Raw genomic sequence first — 25,743 nt, forward strand, 5'->3', positions numbered from 1 at the left:
AAAGGATTGTAACTTTAAGTCATTGAAATCAATGTCAGGCAGGTTCATGCCACATCCCTGGTTCTGAGTTGAGTCCAGCAGCCAGTAAACTTCAAAATAAAATAAATCTGACAGATTTTTATCCTGCTGTCAAACACTGAATTACGAGCAGATGCCAGGATGCTCCCTGTGTCTCCAGACCTGTTCGGTTAACCAGGCTGCAATGCTGGCAACTCGGAGAGGACACGACTCACAAGTTCCTCAAGATGAAAGTTAAACATATCAGTCGATGGAAGTGAACCAATAACAAAAAGCTTAAAGGGTTTGATGTAAAAAACACAAAACTCTGTTGCTGTGTTGACATCAGGTTAAAAAATATCAACTAATTTGGCTCAAAATGTCTCATGTTTGGTCATAAACGCGCAGTTTTGCTTGTGTGAAGATTTAATTTCAGTCTATAACAACATCTGTTTTACTTGCTCTAACGGCAGGTCTAACAAATACAGATTGTTTCCAATTAATTAAGTGTAATTTTGTTCTGCTCTTGAGAAGAGAAACTCTAAATGTTCATCGTTTATCTTCCCACAGCCTCCGTGAGTCCTTTCTTCTTCTCCACCTCCGACTTTATTTTCATGTTGCCTTGGTGTTTTTCTTTGACTTTAACACCTCGTTCTGTTGTGAAACCTCCTGCCTGGAGTGTTTCATAAAACCTTCTTACAAGTCAGAGCTCCTACCTGCAGCTCCTCTTCCCTCCTTGCATCTGTCTCAGTGTGAGTACAGTTTCCTTTGAAAAATCTTTATTTCTTAACTCTTCTCTCTCAGTTCACATTTCTTTTTAAACCCTCTGGAGTCGGCCATCTATGGAAATCTCGTCACACAGAGCTGACTGCAGTCCCTCTCTCTTTTCCTTCCTTTCACATATCTCTGCCTCCTTTTTGTCTGTTTTACTTTCTTTTCTTTGTGTCCCAGTCTTCAGTGGCTCCCTACCTTTAACCTTCTCTCTCTCTTTTCCCATAAACTCTCAGGTTTCTGATCTCATTCCTCCTCTGTGCAACAAAAACTCACTATGTCTTCATTCTTTGTTTTTCTCCCTCCCTTTTTGTCCGATCATCCTCTACCATCCCTTCATCTCATCCCTCCCTTCTCACCACAGAACGTGCAGCATTTTCAGTGGCTGTTTTCAGGCTGTTCTTGTAGCACGACCTCAGAGCTTCCCTCTGCTTCTCGCCAACTCCTCCTTGTGCAATCGGCCCCACGGTGTGGATCACATCTGCAGAGACACAGAGAGGAGCAAATGAAGCAATTCTTTACATAGTGTGAGAGAAATTAGTAAAATATAAGTGCCATACATTCTAAATTAAAACGCTCCCTAGTTAAATTCCCCTTTTATTGAGTGTTTATTATGGCAGCCATGTTTAATTTAGTCCCACTTAAAATAAATCAACTGAAAAATATGAATCATAGAGATGTGGCCCCACTGTTCATATAAAAAAGTCCTTATGCATCTGTAGCCCTGAGCTGAGCAGAGGACATGGATGCTCTACACACGTCTACCATGTCTTAAATCTCCTGGAAACTTTGCAGACATGTCATCACAAACAATGGCGGTGCCATCACTGTCACGGCACAAAACGTCCCCAGTGCAGCCTGATGAACACTATTGTTCTTATTGACTGAAACTCTGTATTTGTGAAACTGTGAATCCTCTAAAATGAAGCGGATTAAACAGCCTTGTAATCAGACCTGAGATACAGAAAGTAGTCAGGCCCCTTTACTTCATGCACAATTGTGTTTGCGTGGATAAAGCTGATTTCTGCTCATCAATCTACATTCAGTAACACATAATGACAAAGTGAAAACACGTTTTAGAAACGTTTGAAAATCTATTGAAAATAAAAACTTGAAATCAGTCATTTCCAGGTATTTAGGGCTTTAATTCAGGTCTCTGTCGAAGCCATTTTGGCAGCGACTACAGCTTCAAGTCTTCTTTGGTAAATCTCCACAAGCTTCACACACCTGGATCTGGATCCCATTCTTCCTGGCAGATCCTCTAAAGCTGCATCAGATTGGACAGGAAGCGTCTTCAGGTGTCTCCACAGATCCTTGATCAGGGTTTAAGTCTGAGCTTTGGCTGAGTCACTGAGGGGCAGTGAGATGTGTCCTGAAGTCTCAGCTGCTGGAAGGTGAACCGTCCCCCCAGTCTCAGGTGTCGTGCTCTCTGCAGCAGGTCTTCTTCTTCTTCTTCTGATCAGTCTTCCTAATGAGAACCCCCCCCGCCAAGCACGATGCTGCCACCATCATGCATCCCTGATGGTTTCAGCCTGAAGATAAACAGGGCCTGATGTTTGAGCCCAGAGAGTTTCATGTTTTGTCTCATCACACCACAGAATCTTTTTCCTCAAGTCCTTTAAATTCTGTTTGGTAAACTCCAGGCAGGCGATCATCTGCCTTTCTGCCTTTTACCCAACGTGGCTTCCATCAACCGACTGTGAAAGTAAAACAGCATAAAAGGTTCAGCATTTATTCAATTGTTTGTTCACTTTATAGGTTCCTCTCTGTATTTATCCCTCTGTTACTGAGCCACTTTAGAAACACCTGAAGCAGCTGTTCAGACTCTCAGCCCATCCCTGAGATCAGCTCCCAGCTATGTGATCTTCTTCTGATGTTTGTGGTCCCCTGAGGTCACCATGAGGTTGATACTGATGTTGACTTCACTCTGTCTAAGCTCTGGCAGTTTGTGATTGGGTGACTGTCTTATATAAGCGTCCTTGTGACAGGTTCTCCCGTCAGAGGACCTCTGCTCCATGAAGAGTCCAGCTGGTCACAAACTTCATCTATTTCACCGTCACTGAGGCCACTGTGCTCCTCAGAGTTTCTCATATCCTTGCCCTGATCACAGAGATTTTCTTGGACTCATGGCTTGTTTTTATCCAGAAAATACAGTTTGAATGATGGGACCTTATATTCACAGGTGTGTACTTGTCTAAATCCAATCAATTCAATTAGCCACAGGTGGACTCCAGCTAAGTTCTGGATACATCTCCAGGATAATTAAATGCACCTGCTACAGCAAACGGTCTGATTACTTTTGTAAATGAGAGATTTTAGTTTCTGATTTTTAATAAATTTGTAGACTGATGAGCAAAAATGGCAATTAAATCCATTTAAAAATCTACAGCACAATAAAGTGTGTTTACAGTGGAGGTGAGTTCTTTCTGGAGCCACATGAGTCTTTGGTTTTGTAGATGTGTGGGAGGAGACTGTGATGACCTCACACAGGTCTGACTCAGTAGTGAACTCATTTGATGTAAGAAATGAAAAGTGAAGAGAAGAAGTTCTGTGCTCTTTTTTTTGAATTGGAAACTATAAAACGCTTCAGTCAAGACAGAGAAGAAGACGAGTGCAGATAGTGAGCTGTGTTATCCTGAGGTGATTCCACACAGAGAATTGTTTGATTTATTGTTCTGGGCTGTGGAGCAGCTCTGAAGTTTGCCATTCATCTTTTTACCCATAAAATAAAATCTGAACTACTTACATCAAGAGAAGACAAACAGGAACACCCTCACATCAACACTGCAGGCAGGCTCTTCACTTGTGACAACATTAGGTGGAAGGTTGTTGTGTTTTTCACATTTCACATTAACATTTCACCCGGTAACAGATCGATTCTGCATCAAATCTTCACATCCTTACTCATCATCTGAAAGCTGACAAAGCTGAGCTGTGGGCAGCGATTCAGAAATCTGGACTCCAGCTAGAGACACGGCTGTTTCTGTCCGCACCCGTACACAGTGTACAAGTATCATGCGCAGCCATAAATACACTGATGTCACTGGTTTTAATGTGACATGCAAATAATTGTCGAGGTGCTTTATTAATTAGTAAATCAACAGAGAAATCTGCTGGTTTGTTTTTGTTGCAATTAGCCTGGAAGCTTCCGGAGCAGACGGCCTGAGAGCTGCCGCTGTTTCCAGGAGCTGATGACCTCCAGTCCGGCCGCCAGAGGATGGATACGTTCCCACAGACGCTCTCGCTTCTCGCTCCTTTTACATAAATGCTTTACTACGAGTTTGACACAAACGACAATAATTGAAAAGAGCTTTCTTTGTCTCTCTCAGCAAGTTTACAGCAATAATGTCTTTCACTGTGTCTAATTGCTTTGCACAATATATTTTTCATATTTTTCTGTCACACAGCAGCTGGAACACTTGACTAATTTATACCTTTGTTTGTTTTTTGCCTGAAAAAACTATTTCAGTTGGAAGAAGTGATTAAATAAAGAGTAAACGAACTGAAGTGTGTTGAATTGAAAGCAGAGAGAGAGAGAGAGAGAGAGAGAGAGAGAGAGAGAGAGAGAGAGAGAGTCAGAGAGAGAGAGAGAGAGAGAGAGAGAGAGGGGAATGGAACAGAACACCCAGCAAACAGAGGCTGAGTGAGGAACAGAGAGCTGCAGTCGAGATGTGGTTTAACCAGCCTCTACACGCCCACGCCGTCTCCACCACACATTCTGATGAGGCTCAGCATGTTGCTCTCAGCGTGAATCCCAACACTGTGATAAAAGCTGGCCGGACCACCGCCTCGACACAAAATTCCATTTCAACAACACATGAATCCAGTGCTGAGGATCCCGTGAAGAGAAATAATCTCAGGTTTTTTCCTTTGCAGATCAATTTTGACGCTTCAGTCTCGACTTGAGTGTCTCATGATACTGATCTGAAGTCGGCAGATTTTACTGACATCAAATAAATCAATACTTCCCTTCCATCATTAACCAGCCTGATTTTAACCTGTGTATCAGTGAACACATAACCTCACTAACAGTGATGTCTTAGCAGTAAATGTCATTATCACTCTGTAGCTTATGTGCAGTCATATTTTATATCCAACAGTAACAGTAACAGTTTAGGTGAACCCACAACTTGGCATTAGAAAGATTATCCACACGTGATAACTTTACTTTATAATATATATGGGAAGATGTCACAGTTTTGTATCGCTTCAAAGAGAAGGAGGATTGTTTGTGATGGACCTTGGACACAATCATATCCTCAGACAAGTGCAGTGAATCTAAAACATATGTTTGTCATGTCTGCGTGTTCAGATTTGAAACGGTGGTTTCAAGGTTCCCCAGTATCTGTTGACCCTGCTGATAAACGATACCACCATAACTAACTTCCTGTTTAGTCAGATGGTTATTGTGCACCTGTCTCTTTCTCCTCGTGCAGTATTGCCTCCTCACATGTCACGGCTGTTCGTTGGAATCCAGCTTTATAACTTTTCACTGGCTAAACAACACAAATGGTAGAAGAGGCGTCCCTCAGTCCTCAGGCCTTCTACAGCCGTTTTAACCACCCAGTTAAACAGAGACTTGGCCTGCTGGGAGGAAAACCACCCAATTTGGCAACGCTGCTGATCTGGCAACAGCTGCTGTATTTCAGTACATTGACCTTATTTCAAAAAGGTTCATAAAATAAACTGAATGATATTGAAATTAGCTCCATACAAGTCAAAACAATAGGAGTTTAATTATTAATCATATTGGACATTAATGCAACACTTTCTCTCTCTCTCTCTCTCTCTCTCTCACTCTCACACACACACACAGAGTTAACAAGCTGCAAGAAGCCCAGAAGAAGCTCTTTAATCCAGCCCTCGGCAGATTGGAGGCCATTACACAGAAAGACTTAACACAGTGTTAAGATCCTATTTCCAAACCAGAAATTCATAGCAGAGGCATGAAATGCATTCTCACTTCCCCAGCATCTGTTTGCTGTTAGAAACTGTTGTAGTTGTGTCCATTGACAAAGAAAAAACCACAATCAGTGGAGGATATTTGTTCAGTGACGTAGGATCTGCTCATTATGCCCAAACTGTAGAGCAGAGCTCCTGCTGCCAAACAAACTGTTCTACTGTGTTTTTCCTTCATCACAAACTGTTTGAGATGCAAATCTGATGGAGAGAAAATTCTGACTTCAATCACACTGCTTCAAATGTGTGAAGTGTGCTAGTAAATATTCTGATAACATGTCAACCAGGTTTTACACGTCACTTTCTTTGACACAAGCTTGATATAAAAATCTGCTTCATCATCACAGGTTATTGTAAAATTTGACTTTTTTTACTATTTAAAACTTTACTTTCTCGATTTTTCTCTTTTTCACAATCAGACAATGATACAAAAGAACTGGTAAAATCTGATTAATCATCGTTCGACATCAGACATTTTGAAGCTGTTTGAATACAATTCCATATAATTTAATAAAATATTTAATTAAATTCAAATTGGTTTTCGTATCCATAAAAATATCACAAAGGATCTTTCTTCACCAGTAAAAAGGTGCCATTCATTATTTGTAATCTTTAGTATAAGTTTGATTCTGCTCCACTAACACAGCACAGCCTTCAATCAATGATCAGAAAGAGAAGCTCCCTGAAAACTCCCAGTGACTGAAATACAGTAGATTTACAGGCTGTAAAAACAAAACAAGGAGCTGAAAGACACTAAAACGCTTCACAGAGCTGATGGAAAATGTAGATGAGTGGTTTTACATGAGTGGTTGCTAACATACCAAACATAAGCTGTGTGCTGTGCTCAGCACAGGATTTGCATTTCTCTTGCTCTTTTGAATCAAGCAGCACTTTAGGTAAAATACACTCAATCATTAACCAGGAGCTTCGCTGCGATGCCAACTTATCAGAAACGATATGCTGTGATGCTTCGGTGTCTCCGAGACCAGAAGTGTGGGGATGAAAGTCTGAGAGTCCTCCTCACAGCGGAGTCAACAGACACGGACTGAAGGAAACTTTGTCTGGATAACGTGACAGTGCTTCATCGAACTGCTGGCTGATGATGAAGGAGGGTGCAGTCCCTGAGAAATCACTTAGCCTGAGTGCACGGACCCACACAGAAACACTAGTAAGTGCTTCAATCAAAGCCTGTTTAGACACTGACAAGGCTATTAGACACTAATATTCTCCAATTGCATAGATCATCAAAGGTTTATGCTGTATAAGTTCTTTCATATCAGACAACTAACAACAGAAGAAGAAACTGAGCTGAAGTAAGATTCAAACCTCAGTCGTGTCAAAGTGTAAAAATCTCAAACTCTAACGTTTCTGATTTTTCCCTGATTTGCGTAAAGAATTGTTCACAGTCGTTGTGTGTTCAGAGGCGTTTTATGTAGTTTTAGGCTGTTTGATGCAACAGTTGGCTCTGAAGGAGCAAGAGTGAGAGAGTTGGTGTCTGGTCTCAGGGTGTGAGTGACGAACCGTTGCTTCAGCCTCTCATCAGTGATGATCCCTCTGCAGGCGTCATGGGGCTAATTCAGAGACACATCTGTAATCAGCGGTGGGAGGATCATGCTTGATAACCCTCATGACTCTCCTCAGTCCACATCTACTCTGAATCTCAGCTCAGTGTCCACACACGGACGTTTTCTCAGTGAGCTCTGGCTGCAGGAAGAATAAATGTTCAGTGCCACATCGTCACCCAGAGACTTTTTTCCTCTTACACCTACAACAACATGTTGTAACGTACTTTACTGTCAGTTCTGTAGCTTCACTGGTCTGAGCAGAGACACTTCAGCCATCTGATGTTTTCATCCATCACTCATTCGATTGTGGATCAACCTCTTGAAAACAATGAAGGAGATGTGACTATAAATAAAATCTGTTTTGAGGCAGGATTTATATATATTTATAACTGTTTTACCTAACTGTCAAACTGAATAACTTAATGTGAAGGCTATGGTTAAATAATTACCATGAAATTAATCTGGATATTTTCCAGTATGAATGTATATCAAGTCATGGCACATGCATGAAAAATCATATGAAATAATAATCAAATTGATATTCAAAGCAATGGCCTATAACTCACTGTTTGGCATCAGATTTATGTGTCAAGCAAAAAAAATATTTTCATTACCTGCTGATTTTTTCCTCAGCTCATCTTTAGTCTATTACACGTTAATTTTTTCAGAGCCTAAAGTTCAGTTACCATCATAAGACCAAGTATTGATCATTGACAATGAACTGATATTCAGAATAGTTGCCCATATTTGACTATTTCTGCTCTTTGAAGCTACAGGCAGTTTCTCAGCTTGGTCAGAATTATTGATTAGGACGAGTGACATTTGTAGAACGATATAATAATCAGATTATATCACGATCTTCTGCTTCTCAGTGAAATTCAGTGAAACCTTCTGATGCAAAATGAATCTAATTTACAGACACTGGCCCAAACAACTTCACATCAATGTACCTCAGAGCATCAGACCCCCCCCCCCCCCCACCCCCACCCCCATAACACTGTAACATCTGAACAATATGGTTTAAAACTGCACATTTAAAAGCTTCCAAGAAGTGAGGATGAATCACAATTGTGATTCATTTCTTGGTGAGAGGCAACAGTTGTATTTATAGGGCAGGAGAAGGCTGCAACCTCTTGAAATAGCAGCAGAGACAGATTTGAACATGTGAATTAGATAAACACACAACAGATGAAACACTCACTGACACGAGTTTAATTACTGTGGTCAAACATGAAGTCTCGCATGAAGGAGCAAAAAAACCCCACACAAATACAAAGGAGTACAGTGGAGTCATAATAAGGCAGTTTGGCACATATTTGCTCTCCATGTGTGTTTGTCTGTGAGTTGTGTGGCTGTTCATGTTGTCATGTGTGTGTTTACTCTCCTCTCAGGCTGAACTGCTCCAGTAGTGAAGCAGCCCACAGTGAGTGTGTGCTCTCAGAAAGTCGTTCAGCCGTGTCAGTGCATCAACGCAGCACTCAGCAGTGGCCGGGTTTACAACTGGGTCGTGTGTGTGTATGTGTGTGTGTGTGTGTGTGTGTGTGTGTGTATGTATTACTGTATGTGCTACGCTGGTTCAGTTCAACAGTGGGTCACTTGGTGGTCATTCATCTGCATGTCATCTGCTAAATGTCACTGCTACACACACACACACACACACACACACACACACACACACACACACACACACACACACACACACACACACACACAAAAACAAATTTATTCACTGTTTCTGCTAAAATTGAATTGGAATCTATAATTGCCACAGTGATTTTTAACCCAATCATCTGTTTGTTTACCATGGCCGGTTCCTCTCCTTCCTCTCTTTCTCTCCATCTTCTCTCAGCTCCTCTCCCCTCTGTCTCTCCGATTCCTCCCCCCTTTCCTCTCACTCCATCTTTGTTTCACTCTCTCCGTCCTTCGTCGCCACCCTCCTGTCTCCCTCATCACCATTACCTCATCCAGTCATCCCACCTCTCCTCTCACCCCCATTACCCTCTCCTCCCTCCATCACCTCCTTTCTATCCCTCCTTCTACCTCTCCTTCCTCTTTTTTTCTGTTATCCTTTTTACCCCTGCATTATTCTCTCTCCCGTCCTTCCTCTCTTCTCCTATTAGATATTCCCCTCACCCTCCTCTTCCTTACTTCTCCTCTCTCTCTCTCTCTCTCTCTCTCTCTCTCCCTCTCTCTCTCTCCGTCACCTGAGGTAGACAGTTGTGTCAGGCGTCGGCCTTATTTACCGCCTCTCTTCGCTCCTGTTTACATTATCGATCGGCAGGGTTGCTTTAGTTCCACCATACATCAACCCCCCCCACCCTTTTCCGCCCCCTGCTACTCTCCCTCCCCACCCCAATGTTACGGCTGCTGGCTCACATTACCCAGAAACACAGAGGGTGGTGAGGGGTGGTGGTGGGTGTTGGCTCGGTGGGGAGATGGAGAGTTAGCGGAGCATGTTAGGATGTGAGGGATTTATGTGTGAAGGAGACAGTGTGTTATAGAGAGAGAGTGTGTATGTGTGTGTGTGTGTGAGCAGCAGTATTAAAGGCAGTGGATGTGTGTTTTCTGAAAGTGTGTGATTTGACAGTAAGTAAAATACTGAAACATACACACCTCTGTTCTATTGTATTCTGTTCTATGTGTTTGCATGATGCCGTTGTTTGGTTTTGGTTTTGCTAACATGAGGTCGATTACACTACATGGCCAAAAGTATGTGGACATTATACTGACGTGTGATTATTGAGAATATTCCAAACGCCGTCAGTCGGCTCTGATGCTGGGAGATGAGGTCGAGCTGACAGTCGTGTTGATGGTTGAGGTCCAGTCAGTCAGGTTCCTTGATGCTCCTGGTTCTGTGCACAGGAGCTTTGTGGTGTTGAAACAGGAAGGGACCTTCACCACTAATGTGGGAGCTCACTGTTGTCGAAAATATCACATACTCCTATTTAATTGTCTCCTGGAGGAAAAAGTTGAGCTTCCCCTATGATCCTATTCTTGGCAACACATTGAGCCTCTAAGTTCATCTTTGCTGAGCTAATTCATCATTCACAGTTTCACACCAGGGGCCAGATGCATAAAACTCTGTGTTGATTCATGACTGAAACTATGTTTGCACAAAACCAGAAATATGCTTTTTGTCAGAATTATAAATGTGTTTGTAGCACGATTACGTTTTATAATCTCATTCATTGAGAAACTGGAGGCAGGTGTACGAGCCTCATTTCCACTCCCACAATTATCCATAAATGGATAAAGACTCTCTGTTAATCCATCAGTCTGCAGACAGAAACACTGTCTGAGCCACAGAGAAGAACGACGAGAGAGACGAGCAGTTTCACCGACTGTCGGTCGGATCACAAACAGGAGCTGATCAGTGAACTTCGGTCCAATAACTCCACCTGTAAAGTGTTTGACTCCGAACTTCATTTGTCGAGACCAGAGACGACATCATCAGGCTCCAGACAAGCTTCTCAAGTTGTGATTAAATATTAATATAGTATGAAAACAGTTTAAAGAATGACTCACAATAAATAATGAGGATAAAATATTAAACAGTGCTAAATGAAATCTTGAGAACACAAACACAATTATCTCCATTTATGAATTCTCAAATTCTTATAAAACTCATAATGATAATAATGAATTCAAGCTCTGGTCTGTTTTGTTTTATGTTAAACTCCGTGTCTCCTCTTTAATTTCACTTCACAGTATCAAACTCATTCTAAAAAAAACAGGTGTACACATGGTCAGAGGAACGATGAGGTGATCAGAGTTTCACCGAACTTCCTGCGTAAACACCAACGTGCAGGAACACGTGGTTTCTGTGTGAACGCAACACAAATATATAAATAATAAAATATAAATATAAATAATAAAATGTCTCCACATATAAATGTTCCAGGGCAGGTGACTATGGGCCTGAGTGCCTTCAACAGGCTCCACTCAGGTAAACTGGAAACCATCTAAAATAACTGAGGTGGACTCACATGGACCAATCAAACGGCTCCTTCCTCCTCAGTTCTGCAGCTGCTTTGGCCTTTTCCTGCTGTTTTTCAGTTCCTGGCTCTGTCTGTTGATTAATGAGGGAGAAACTTAACAGACCAGCTTGTTCATGCTGATTTTGCACAAGCATTTTTCCAACAAGCACTTTTTATGCCGTCTACCTAACAGCAGCTATCATTGTGCTAGTTGCACACAGTGCAGAAGTATGCATGTAATGGCCACATTTTATCATCCTGCTAGAGGTGAAATATTTCCAGTCATTCATGAATATGTGCACATGTTGAATGTGTATTATGGTAGTTTATGATATGAAGAGAAGAAATTTAAAACTGCCTGCAGATGAACATTAGTGTGCAATATGAATTAATGGCTGTCATTACCCTGTGACTGTGCATTTCAGTGATGCTCTGTGTCTTTGTTTCTGTGAGGCTGGAAAAGGTCGAACTTCCAGGCAGACGAGGGAATCGTGACCCACTGTTACACAGATGTGAGGCCTTTGCAGACTGTTTTTCCAAAAGCTCTGAATAACAGGCTTCATTAAATCATGAAAAGATTTTCTGAGCAATGATGTGACCGTGGCCTGATGTCACATGATTTAGCTGCATGTCCAGTTTTTCTCTCCTCTCTGATGTGTTTAAGGCTCCAGTTTGGCTGTTATATTGATTTCTGACCTTGAGTCCAATTAAGAAATCACTTTGCTTAGTGCAGCTAGGTAGACAATCAACATTGTAATGTTTTATGTACAATATCTATTATGTGTGTGTGTGTGTGTGTGTGTGTGTGTGTGTGTGTGTGTGTGTGTGTGTGTGTGTGTGTGTGTGTGTGTGTGTGTGTGTGTGTGATGTCTAAACCTCTGGTGCTCAATTTAATATTTATGTGAAGCTTCAAATGTCTCCTTTATCACTGTCTCTTCAAACATTGTGTCTGGTAAAACAAATAATTAACTAAACCAAATAATTAAAATAATTATTCTACATGTCAACATAAGCTACAGAATAAAAACTGTGCATCAAAGGTTGTAAAAAGTAAAAGCACAGAGACATATCATCAAAAGTAAAAAGTGGTCATTAAGGAGGCAGAATGGTTTGTTATATTCTTATATATCTGGATAAAGTTGTATTAGTCATGTTGAAATGCAGTGATTCAGAACTGGAAGTACAAAGTAAAAGACAATAGATATAAATTACATAGAGCTCAAAATTGTACTTAAGCTCAGTATGTCATTAAATGTACTTCATTACTTTCCACCACTGGTCTGAATGTGAATTTAATGATGTTTCTAATAACGGAGATTAATAAAATTAAAATGTGCATGTGGATCCACCTCCCTCTGAATAAAACCTTCTCTTAAAAATGTAATAAATGTAGGTATAAAAATAAGGTGCAGACTGTTCAAGGACTTGACTATCACTGGTTCCATCAGTCTCATCTGAAACCACCACAGTCTTCTTCTTCTATGGTGGTTATTCTCCCTCCGGTGGTGTTATACTGTTTTCCCCCTGAGAAAACCGTCGCACGTATCATATCGATTAGAACAAAAGAAGAAGAAGCTTCTTTCATCAGCGTTTAAAACACAAATCCCTCTGACCCAATTATAACACAGAGGCCTGTTTCCAACAGATTCACTGAGACATTTTTATAAAACAAACTGCTTTTCATGTTTTATGAAGGAGCATCACAGGCTATGATCTCAGCTCCACCATGAAATAATGTAAAATAATGGCACAGAGAAGAGAAGCAAAGTAAATCTGTTCTTGAGTGAAGCTCAAACGATGTTCATCCCCTACCTGACACACAGCCCTGTGTGTGTGTGTGTGTGTGTGTGTGTGTGTGTGTGTGTGTGTGTGTGTGTGTGTGTGTGTGTGTGTGTGTGTGTGTTCGTTCTCCTTAAAGTGGGCGTCACACTGACATCAGCCTTTAAAGAACTTGACTGAGTGCCATCCGGTGACACCCGCCCAGTCTTTTCTTTATCTGCCATCACAGTTTTTTTCCTGCGTTTTGTCATTACCCCTCTTTTTTTGGCTCTGCCGCCCACCCTCCTCCCCTCCCTCTCCTCCCCCCGTGGCCTCCCACCATTCTTACCTGGGAGGCCACGAGTCGCTGCTCCTGCTTTTCATACTCAACGGCCATCCGTCCGTGCTCTCCCCTCCCCTTTCCCTCTCTCTCCTCACACCTCCATCTGTCCCTCGTCTTTCTTTATCTGCCTTTAAAGCAGGAGGCAGGAAGAAGGCGAGCTGGTCCTTTGTGTGTCCAGCCTCAGTTTATGCTCAGCCAAGCGGACACAGCTCTTAAATCCAGGCCCGAGCTTTGGCACAAAAGGAAGGCTCGGGTCTTGTAAAGGCCCCCACAGCTCTCCCTATCTCTTTCCACCTTGCTCTGAAAAAGACAGAGGGGCAGTTATTCTAAACAGGAGGACAAGAGTAGATGGCGAAGGGGGGGAACAAGACGCCGAAGCTAAAAGGAGCGGACATAATTCTCTTCATCTGAGAGCAGCAGCAAAGACGTTCTTTATTCCCTCTCACCCTCCAACTCTCCCTTCCCTGAGCAAAGCAACACTGGAGTTTTTTTTTTTTTTTGATCTCTTTTTTCTCCTTGAAGGCGAATGAATTAACTGAATGAATTAACACCAGAGCTGCTGCTGCTATGATCATCATCATCACGCTCCTCCTCATCAGCAGCAGCTTTGACGAAGCTTTTTAACACCTAGAAGGATCGCACTGCTGACGCCGAGGCAGGAAGAAGCAAAGATGTCGACAACCTTGTCAAAAAAAAAAAAAAAGACGGGAAAAAAAACCTCCCCAACTAGCAAGGTATCACAGTCTGAGTGCTACAGTCTTTAGCCCAGAGCCTTGTCAAGTCTCTTGGCACTACTAAAGAAACCTTACTGCTGATGAGGATAGGAACAGAGGGGGGAGGATGAGCGTGAGATACAAGGGAGAAAGAAAGAAACTAAATGTGGGAGTGAGGACGAGAAAAAAGAGAGAGGGTGTGGATGAGAGGAACAGAGGGACACAAGGTGTTTAAGTGGCTGATGGCGATGGGCAGAAACACCACGTCTTCAAAGACAGAGGAACAGAGGAGAGAGAGCGACGGGGTGACAGGCGAAGCAGAGAGACGGAGGTCTTGGAGGAGAGGAACAGGGGGAGTCTGGGAGAGCTGCAGTGAGGATTTTAATTAGCAGTAATTGGCCACCGAGGGAACAGAAACTGGGAGATGGGAGGCAGGGAGGGAAGAGAGGGGAGCACAGCAGCCAGTTTCTGACAGACTGATATCTCTCTTGCTTTGTACCTCTCTATTTCCTTCAGCACTTTTTCTATATGGGCCTTTCCATCTCCATCTTGTTTTCCCTCCATCTTTTTCCACCTCCAACCGTGTTACTCCCACTCTCTGCCAATTTCCCCCTAAATACTGCAGACTGAAAATAAACTGTAAGGTGTTTGGCATGTGAGACAAGGCAATGTGTGCAATTACAAAAAGAATCTGAAAACATCTGAAAGCTGTGCAGAGTCAGAGTTAGTTTTAAAACAGTTAAACTTTCACTAATCTTAAAGCTGCAAGAATCAAAATGTGGATCTGAATTCACCTGAGAAGGTGATAATAGGTCACAGCTCAGTCTGTAAACAGTCGGTTTAAAGTGTTGGTTCAAAGATCAGTTCTGTGTTGTATTCACCAAAGTGGCTGCTGGAGGTTGACGGGCACTGATGTGAGCAGTCAGACGGTTACACAATAATTATACCTGTAGTTCGTTAACCAGCAAATTATCCATCTACCTGTTTATCTGGAGGCCAGACTGAAAAGTGAGCACATCCCTAATGTTGTTAATGATCCCTCCATGCACATGAAAATGTGAGTGGGCATAACCACGGTGAGTATGGTGCACTGTGAGTGATGGATGTTCACAGACAATCTGGGCAATAATTTCACAGCTCACCTTGTTTTTTTTGTCCAAATAAATTTGGCTGACCTAAGTGTTTGTTTTCAAACTACATGACCGATTCAAATACGCCAGTGGACTGATTTTTCATTTTTACCAGTAAAACTGTCAAAGCTGCAGCTCCCAGACAAATAATGTGTCTGTATCATAGTCAGCAGAAATAATGAAGCTGGAACTGTTGTACATGTGTCGCTCTTGTGAATTTGCATTGTGTTTGTGTGTCTGTGCAGATCGTATATCAGCGTGTGAGGCTGACGTCACTAACACAGTGTTCATCCACAGTGACGATGCTTCTGACTCCACGCTGTCAATCTCATTCTCTTTAGACCCGCCCCCAGCTCCTTCCCTCTCCAGGGCATCGCAATGTTGTATCCTGGACTCTTTGTCAGGGGACCGAGGGCCAACTGGGGAACAGGTTAGCAGGGTTACAGGTGTGTGTTATCGGTACACAGGTGAGCTCTTGAGCGCTGGGTCGTCTGGACAACACATTCAGCCCACGCTCCCTTGTCTGGCAACCGCAAAACACACACAAGCACACACCTACACAAATACACTTGGATCTTACAGCATCTGGCTCAGAAGTGAGCATCACGCTGATTCTCTGCACAAACAGACGGATCTCAGACAGTTCCTCTCCTCGGTCGACAGATTGCTGGTTTAACTGCCTTTAAGTTTTGATTAATATGTGAATTTGGGCAGAGTCTGCTTCAAATTTTCCAGCTGTCATTTGTCAACATCCCAAATTGCATGCGAGTCTTGCTAAACAGCAGCAGCAGTGTGCCATGTGCTCCGGGTGTTGCTAGGTTACGGGACTGGGATGCTGCTGGCTAAGTGGCTGCAGGATCATCGACGGGCACTCTGCATGGAGGGCTGACAGCAGGTCCTCTGGACCGTTTGGCAAACTCGTGAGTGAGACACTCTTGAAATCCCACATCTGGTGGCAAGCCCGAACAAATCAAGATCAAAGTGTTGGCTTTGAGATTGGACCTGTCCCTCAACCGCCCTGCCCATCTCCTGTCGACTTTCATTTTCATTTCTTGCTCTTTTCCACATTTCTTCACAGAGCTCTGCCTGCTTTGTTATCTCTCCTCCGCTGCTGCTGTCTCACCTCTCTCTCCCTCCTGCTGGGAGGTAATCAAGCCCTGTTGTGAGTGTTTAAGCATCGGAGCTGATACATGTTGAATTATTCTTGGGATTTAATATTTTGTCTGGGAGGAAAGAGGCAGCCCCCAGTGCACGCAGATGTAAGGCTCTCTCACACACACACACATGCACAGTTAGTCACTCAGTGAATCAGAATGATAGTCAGTCACACAGATATCACACTGACAGATTGTTCCAGGAGGGAGAGTGATGGGACCTGACAGGCAGCCTGAACTGTACACACTGCTAAACCTCACACACAGACTCAGGTAAACACACAATAGTAAGTATGTACACAGCATCATCCTGTATCAGAGACACACACATGCACACAATCATGAAAACAACGATACAAACGTCCAGGATCTCGTATCGTGACACAGGACAACACAACCATCCCGCTCCAAGCTCCAGCTCCAGCTGCTGAACATCACTTTACTCATGTCACTAAACTTATTATTTCCCATTAACACTATAACACACGTAAATCACCAAATCATTATTCTTTTAGAGGTTTTAGAAGTTAGGGCAGACTGTATATTTTGTACGTATTACAGCTATTTACTGTCCCAGCTGTGAAGTTTGGCTCGTTCAATGAGCTGAAGATGGAGCTGACGTCTGAACCAACTGGGATTTTGGAGAATTGTTCCCCATCAAACACACAGATATGCAACGAGCAGCAGTTTCCACTCACACACAATTTTCAGCTAAGATCTTCGAAGTTAAACAACTGTAGCAACAAAGGAGAACAGACAGCGTAAGAACTCATCTCCTCCTAATTCCCTCCCGTCTCCAGCTCCGCTCACATCTGTCCCCTCCCCCACGTTGCTGCGTTTTTAACCACTCTCTCGCTCCTTCCTTATCTATCTCTTCTATTCCTGCTCTCCATTCTGCCTTCAGCTCGCCTTTCTTATTGCTTCTCCCTCCTCTTTTCTCCTCTTTCTCTGTGAACTTAAACTCTCCGTGGAACCATAAGCTGATATCACACAGACTCAGTGCTCCTTTAATCTCTGTCTCACACACACACACACACACACACACACACACACACACACACACACACACACACACACACACACACACACACACACACACACACACACAGGGTGGTCATTATAATGTACAAAGCTTGGCGACTGCACTACTGTAATATGTGTTTGTACGATGTTGTGTGACTTTACAGTGGCGGGCAACAAAAGATGGAGTCTGGAATGGGAGGAGTCGGTGGTGGGACCTGTCTGAGAGTCATGTGGTGGGATGTGAACACTGTACATGCAGCATGAACAGATTAATATTATGTGAGAAACTGATTCCCTTCTGTTGGACACTCTGTTCTAATGTTAGTGCAGATGTTAGAATAAGTTCATTTAAAATCGTCTCCACTGATTATCGTCTTTCTCTTTCAGCGCTGTCGGAGTCACAATGGACAGTTTTAGAAAGATTTTGTGATGTGGTGTTTTACCTTTAAAGACAAGAAAGATGCAACAAAACCTCGGTATGTTCATGTGCTGTGAAACTGATCTGAACACGTCACATTCATGTCTCCGTGCATAGAAGCAGGCTGGACTTTGAATGTTGGAGTTTTCAGAGTGTTTTTCAGTCAGAGGTTTTTACCTTTAAGTCAGTTTTGACCTTTAAGAAACACAATATAGTTATTGTTGTTCAGTTCCTCTGATTAATGTCGACATTGAGCACTGATACTTGACGCAGACTGGGTTCAGACGTCAGGGAAGCTGGAGGGGTGTTTTTTCTTCCTGAACTAAAACACCTAGAAAAGCTTTTCCTGTCATGTTGAATCTTCAGTTTCGTCACATTATACACGCTGCAGTGGAGCGCCACTTAATAATTGAGTGCCATTTACTTTGCTATAAATGGATACTAGATGAGTTTCTGCTGGTGGCTGCGTTTGGGCTAAAAAGGAAAACTGATCTACTTTAAGATCTTATTCCAAAAAAATGTTGATATGAGGCAATTTAAGTTTTTTTTGTCTGAGGAAACTCAACCGTGCAGCAACGTTCTGCATCTCTGTCACTTTCCCATGTTTCCATTCCTGGAATGAGCCCAGTACAACCACTGAGCAGCCGCACTGGAGGACCTGGAAGTCGCACAAACACTCACACACTTCGTACTCACACTTTGCTGGGAGGCCGTAGCCGCAGGTGATCTTGGCCTCTCCAGTCTCACACCCGTGGAGGGAAGCACACTCCTGTTTGAGCTTTGGGCCTGCAGCGCGGTGGATGGCTCCGTCCACTGGAGAGGAGACGACAGGAGATTCAGAGAGTTGGCCTACTTATGTGAATCCTCTGCAATCTGACGACTTACAGGGAGTCAAAATGCTGTTTGAACTCCAGCAGAGACATTTTCAGGTGTCAAAGCTTAGAGCTCAAAGGACCTGGATAATGTTGATATTAGTGCTGAGCAGCTGGATTTCTGTCTTCTGCAGGTTCCTAACTGTTCAACCCAAATCCTGCTTTCTTCTTTAAATAAGTCAAAGCATCTGTCTCTCTGTGTGTCAGTCTCTTTAATGGATTTTAAGGCTACTGCAGTAGTTAATTGCTCGATTTAATGTGTTATTAAGGACTCAGCTGACTCTGACTTTTTGGTCAATTAGTCTTTATTAATTACATTTTCATAAATCTACATAATATTCAGAAATGTGTATCTATCTTTGATCCATACCACATCTAAAGAGCGTGACTGTGTTCATTTCCAGGAGGGCAATGATGCAGGAAAAGCAATTTTACAGCTGTGCCAATTACAGCTTCAGTCAGAATCTTTGCAGTTAGACACATTTCCTCAAAGTTAATATTCAACAGCTTTATAATTATGATTCTCAGCATTTTGGACCCAATAAAGCAGCTTTTCACTTAAACTGAGTCCAAACAAAAAGGGTCATGTGCGACAAAATGCAACAACAAAAAAACTTCACCTACACTGAACGATTAAACCTGAAATTACAGTTTCCACAGAAAAACAGACTTCAGCACATGTGATGTAAAGAAAAACATTTAAATATCATTAAAATCTATTCAATCACTCACTTTTATAAAGGGAACTTTGTAATTGCTCAGTTACTCAAAATAACCTCAACTTCAGAAGAATTGAAAAAACACATTTATTCCAATGAGGAAGGCAGACGGAGGAGAAACTGCTCACTTATATGTTTAACAGTTGTCAATTTGCTGTGATTTGATTGGATCGTGGTCAGAGACGGCCTTATCCTCTGCAAAGTTAAGTTAAGAAAAGGCTACAGGCTCCGCGTATATTTATTTCTAATTTACAGTTAATTCTGTCCCATGTATTTTTATCTGAAGGTTGAAAGTGGAGAGCCCTGGGCCACCAAAAGCACCCTGAGGACATGTTTTTAATACAGTATGTGCAGAATGTGGGCAGAGTCTGTGCCCCCACACTTGGCTCTGACTTCCTCTGTATGACTTGCATACTGTTCATGATTAAAGTGCGTCTCACCTTTGGAAAAAATGATACCACTTAACATAATCTGAGGATGTATTTCAATTGTTTTCCTTTCTATATCCACTTCTGCAAAACTGTATGAGTCATACTGAGGCAGTTTTTATGGACGCTCACAGCTCATGGTCAGGGTTTAAGAAAGATCGTCCCCCTGGTTGAATCATGAAAAAGTTAACAGTGACTTTATTGTATTTGTTTCATTAGTGTCCTTAAACTTAACCAAAGTTCTTCTGTTTGCCTGAACCTAACCACACAGGCCTCAGGATGTGAACCCCAGGCTCCAGTGACGCCCACTAATGTCTGATGTAAACAGCTCATAATTAACCCAGAATAAAACACATCTGTCAGAAATGAGTTTGTCACATCACTGTGAGACGTGTCAGCGCTCGGTGCAAATAGTACAATAACACCCATCCATATGTCACAGCTCAGCGTGTCAGCCCGTGGCTCCATCTCTGGCTGTACACAGACCAGCTGTTACAGTGGTGTGTTTTGCCAAAGTGAGTAACTCCAGGCAGGGTCTGGTGTTATCTGAACGCTATTGTGTTTAGTTGGCCTATCACATGCAGCGCTGAGCTGTAGTGTGCCATGTCATGCTTTGCCATGCTGAACTGGGCCGCGCTGTGAGCTAAGCTAAGTGTGAGGGTGTGAAAGGCGAGCTCTGAACACTGGCTGCCTCCTCAGGGTGCACCATACTCCAGCTGTGTGTGTGTGTGTGTGTGTTTGAAATATTGCTGGTGTGCACATCTTTGGAGAAGCACAAGTGTTGCTGTGCACAGATGTGTGTGTGTGTGTGTGTGTGTGTGTGTGTGTGTGAAGAGTACTCAAGGTGACACACAGACACACTACACACACTAACTTTGAAGCAGCCCAACTCTGAAATAGAGAGCAAGTGTGATAAGACGTAGAGATGGAGCAGAGCAGGAGGAGGACGGAGGGAATAAGGGAGAGCAGCAGATGTAAAAATGGTCTGAAGTGAGATAAGAACACAGATGAGAAAAACAGAATCAGAAGGAAAAGAAATTGAACTGAAACATGAACCAACAGGATTTTTTGTTTTGTTTCATGCTCCATGTTTGACAGATCCAAGAATCTGTGCTTGTGTGCTGGGTGTGTTAGTGTAAGTGTGTGTTTGTGTGTACAGCAGTGAAAACTGGACATTCAGCTCAGTCTGTGTTAACTGACTGCACGACCTTGTGCCACATCGATGCTTTTTGACCTGAGCACCACTTTGCTCTCAGTCCCACACGTTCACAACTGTACTACAGTGAGTGGCTGCAAATACAGACATACACAATGATGCTGTCACACGTACACAACAACACACACAAGCTGTAAATACAACTAAACACCCAGATTAAGTAACACGTGCCGTAGCATAGAAACGCTGTTGGGATGACAGTTCATTTAGGACTTTCATGACATTTCATGTGAGGTCATGTCACCAGAACGAGGTGTAAACACTAATCCCTGCGTGTTACCATAACCCTCACAAACCTGATTAATGTGCTGTTTGTGCATCTTGATGCATATGTCCCCTTACTCTAGCATCAGGGGCGGGGCCAGAGAGGAGGCCTTGAATCTGATTGGACCACAGCCTGTGACTGTCAACGTTTCCTGTTTGAGAAACGACCACAAAGAGACACAATCCGTGGCCTCCATGTTTCTCACACTCCTAGGAAAACAGCCTGCACTGAGCATTTGGCTGAGCTCTACCATGTCCACAGAGAGAGCGAGGAGGAGGGAGCTGACTGCCCACTGGAGTTACAGCTGTCAAATTCTACCGACCCGACCTACAATTAGTTTCTGCATTTGTTATCATCTGGATCTTTGGAGAAACAGTGAAACATCACTGCAGTAAAGTCCTTCGTGTCTCCAGACTGCAGCCAACACATCCTGTCCTTTTAGCTGCAAATAACATCTCTCACATGAATCATGCTCTGTGCATTCAGCTGAACAAGCCTCTGACGCCCTCATGTTCAAGTTAGACTGCTCCTTGTCAAATGGAGAGAGGAGACAGAGCAGACTGCTCTCTCACTCTCTGTGGACACAGCCTGAACCTGCTGAGCAGGGCTAATAAATATCCCTGCACCTATTCAGTGTCTCAGTGACTCCCACCTCTAATGAAGAGCTCCGTCCCTCTGACTGCATTCAGCCCGTGTTAGCTTCCTTTCAGACTGTGGTAACTTCGGACTCTGTGGGAGTCAGTGTAATAGCCCAGCATGAGCGCTGCATGTTACTGAGTGGATTCAGACTGTTTTGTCACTTCAATGGAGTCCGAAATATGAAGGGGGAGTTCATGAGCAGAGGGGAGTGCAAAATGAAAGATGCGTTTGATGGAAAGCTTCACCAGCAACACTCCTTCAGCGCAGGCACATAATTAGTGCTCAAGGACGGCCTGTGACTCAAACTATCAATATTATCTTATTACTTCCACAGAACAATATCAACTGAGTCCATCTGGCCGCGCTGCAAAGACCGAAATGACTGAGTTAAAACTGTTCTTCATTAAATATTTAACTTTCTTAAATTAATTTTTTACAAAGGGAAAAGTAGGAATTGCTCTGCAGTGTCACACATGCTGCTGCTCCCAGAGTTTGTATCAGAGACACTGGTCGTGTATTTTGTTCTAACTCTGAAGTGCCCCCGGTGTGGTGCTGCAGACATTCACGCTCCCCTCAGGATGAACTGTCATAACTCTGATGGTCTCTAACTTTTCCAGCATCATCATCATCATCAGACCAAAATGTCAATTTCCAATCTTCCCATCAGAGGTAATTTAATGCTAATTAGCTGTTAGCGTGCTAACGAGCTGAACTAAGGTGATGAACCTGGTAAACATGTTAACACTGAGTGTTAGAAAGCTGATGTCATCACAGAGCTGCTCCACTGGTGTCTGACATCACTTCCTCATTCACTCACTAACAGACATCCAATACTAATACAATCAATACTTTATCAATACTTTATTAATGATTCCTTGTTGTTTTACGTTGCACAACAGTCATTTTAGCTTCTTAAAATGTGAAACAGCTGCAGTTTGAGATTGTTATCAGTGGTTGTCGTATACATGTTGTGTATAGCAGTGATGTGCAGGTCGCAGTGATAAACACAGGCATAGATTGGCTGCAGGTATAATGTACGAGGAAAATATTAATTACATTCTTTAAAATGTTAAACATATTTGAAGCTTCGGCTTTTGTCCAGTATGAATCAGACTGTGTGTTTGGATTTATTATTTATTTTGAGCAGCAGCCAAACGTGATTATGAGCTTTTAAATTGTTAGTGTTGGGGAAGCAGCAGTGACATTCAGAACGGGAGCTTGGATGGATTAAAAATGTCAGACTATTGTGGAAAATATCTGCTGCTGTTTCTATTTTACTGAGGGACAACTTTCACTTTGAATGGCTGTTTATTTAAAACCAGCCTTCATCAGTGTGATGTGTTGCTATACCTTCATGTGTAATATCCCACAGTGGGTCTGAATCATGGAAAATAATTTGTTCGGTTGGGTGGATTATTTATGCACACACACAGATTAGGGTGACGTCAGAGCCGATCCACGCTTCACTAATTTCCATCCATTGTGTGATTCTTTAGGCCACTGTTCAGTGCAATAATTAAACACAGGATTCAGACATTCAGATAAAACAGAAGTGATTTCAGACTTTAGTCTTGTTTTCTATGACAACCCACCAGTACAGCTCTGATTTGCTTGAAACTTGTATCTTTAATTTTTTTTTTTTTTTGTGATTACTTCATGTGTGCTTCAGTGCAAATTGATTTCGCTTTGGAGATAATGAAGTCAAACTCATATCAGCCCAGTATGTGGTACTGTATATCAGTATTGATGTTCTCCTCAGGTCTGTGGAGACACAGGAAGCTCTAACCAAATTAGCATCACTGCAGTGTCAAAGGATCCATGTTGTTCATACTCCACTGACTCTGGTGCATGTAAACAGAGTACCTGAACTACTCCACAATCAGCCATAATTGGCTCCACCTAATGCCACTAACCAACATCAACAGATTATAATGAATTAGTCATGAATTTAATTTATATTACTAGACACTAAAAAGATCTTTTAGGAAGTGTCAAACTCATTTCCATATTTTAAAAAACATTCATTATTTAGCCTTCATTACCAAACAGGGAGATGGGATGGATATGAAAAACAAATGGAGAGAGAAGGAGCAGATGGGGGATCGGAGGAGAGAAGCGGAGGAGGGAGGCGAAAAACAAAAGGGGAAGAGATGAATGTTAAGTGAGAGTTCAGAGAGGAGAAAGGATAAAAGGGAAGCAGTGGATGGACGGACGCAGGAAGGGGGGGGGCAAATGAGTGTTTTGGCTCCTTTAGACCAGTCACCAGCCAGCTGACCAGACTAGGTGTCATCGCAGGCTCTGTATGGACAGGGGGGGGGGGGGGGGGGGGGGGGGCAGACAAGTAGGGGGACCTGGAGGTGATAATTAGCGATATGCTTACCTGGCAAAGAGCCTGTAACCCCATAGCAGGGCACACATACTAACATGGATGTGCACGTACACACGTACACACACACACCTTGCAGTGTTATATGCCACAGCTTTACCTCCTTTCAACACCCACCACCCACTCTAACAACACACACACACACACTCAGGTAGAGTGACATGAGAGTAAAACCAATCCCCAGGTCTCTCCTATGGAATACTAATATGGCCGCCCTTGCCAGCTGACCTCTTATAGGCCAAACAGGCTGTCTGTCAAACTAATGGGGTGGAACGCTGGCATATTGCTTTCCCACAATCCCTCAGCTGAGGCAGGATACTCATTTACTTCAGTCAGCTTGTTGCCAAGGCAACATTTAGGATAGGTCTGGTGGTGGATGCACGCATGCACATGCACACTGCTTCACACAGTCGTCTATATGCGCCTGTGTTGTGTATGTGTCTTAGCGTCTGTTTACACAGACGCTAAGACACATACACAACAACCTGTTAAATACTACTACTATGAACCTACACCTACACACACACGCAGACATGAGTGCTGCTCTGCTAACACTGGTGAAACAGGCAGATTTATGTATGCAGCGGAGACCCTGACAGTACTGTCTGTATGTGCAGGGTACACTAAGTGCTCTTTGCTGCTCGGCTCATCTCTGCGCCCTAAAACCAATCTTCTGCTCTCTCCCTTCATTCACAATACATGCTGTCTTGTTCATTTGTTCTGAAAGGAAGGCAGACAAGCCCATCCTGCACTTGCATTTTTCTCCTCATCCAGACAAGGAGAAAGCAGAGAGAGAGCTGCAGACACACAGGGACCACAGCTGAGAGAGCGGAGGGTATCAAACCCCATCCCCGCTCTGCAGGATTGATTATAGATGTCAGCACACACAAATTCACCCTGGGTTTCTAGCTCTGAAAAAAAATCCAGTGCAAGAGGATTTTGTTCTTTTCTGTCCCTACCAAGTCAAAAAATGTAAGTGGTTAAAATTTTAATTGGGGTTGTGCTCTGGATGTCTTAAAACACCTAAACCAATTGTTTGCAGGCAGTGTCTTCATGGCTGGTTCCCATCCTGTGCAGTGTCCCCACAGACCCGGAGCTCGACGTCTGAACGCAGCTGCCTGTTTGTACCTGTGTCTCTGTTTGATCAGGAACTTGTTATTACACAAATACAGCAGATCACAGCAGGTGAGGGCTTCGTACAGATGATTCTCTTTGCTGCAAATATGATGTCAGACGTGATGCTGGGACAGTGCTTCAAGGATAGGTTCTGACCTTCTAATCTTAATCTTAATACAGTGGCTGCACGCCATATGTGCATTAAAAGAGTAACTGGGTGCTACATTCATTCCTCCAGTCCAAGGCTAAATCATCACCTTTGCAAAGTTGGCAACTGCCACAGGATCCAACAAC

The 25,743-nt window shown here is 43.0% G+C and overlaps 1 protein-coding gene across 6 annotated transcripts in view; it reads right to left on the reverse strand.

Moving 5' to 3' along the window:
* Nucleotides 1-25,743, reverse strand: part of macrod1 (mono-ADP ribosylhydrolase 1) — a 102,178-nt gene that overhangs the window by 12,960 nt on the left and 63,475 nt on the right. For 5 of the 6 annotated variants that reach the window (XR_011694707.1, XR_011694706.1, XM_071506816.1 and 2 more), the window contains exons 5-6: nt 18,505-18,621; nt 1,128-1,249 (exon numbers count right to left, since the gene is read on the reverse strand). Coding sequence is in view for 4 of the 6 variants with exons in the window: in XM_071506816.1 (XP_071362917.1) it covers nt 1,128-1,249; nt 18,505-18,621 (239 nt within the window). In the remaining 2 variants the exon portion in view is untranslated. The remainder of the gene's footprint in view (nt 1-1,127; nt 1,250-18,504; nt 18,622-25,743) is intronic. The other variant, XM_071506819.1, reaches the window with a different exon arrangement.

This window comes from Trachinotus anak, unplaced genomic scaffold, assembly GCF_046630095.1.
Source record: "Trachinotus anak isolate AG129_WGS33_773 ecotype Australia unplaced genomic scaffold, CSIRO_AGI_Tana_v1 ptg000021l, whole genome shotgun sequence".
In the NCBI taxonomy this organism is placed as follows: Eukaryota; Metazoa; Chordata; class Actinopteri; order Carangiformes; family Carangidae; genus Trachinotus; species Trachinotus anak.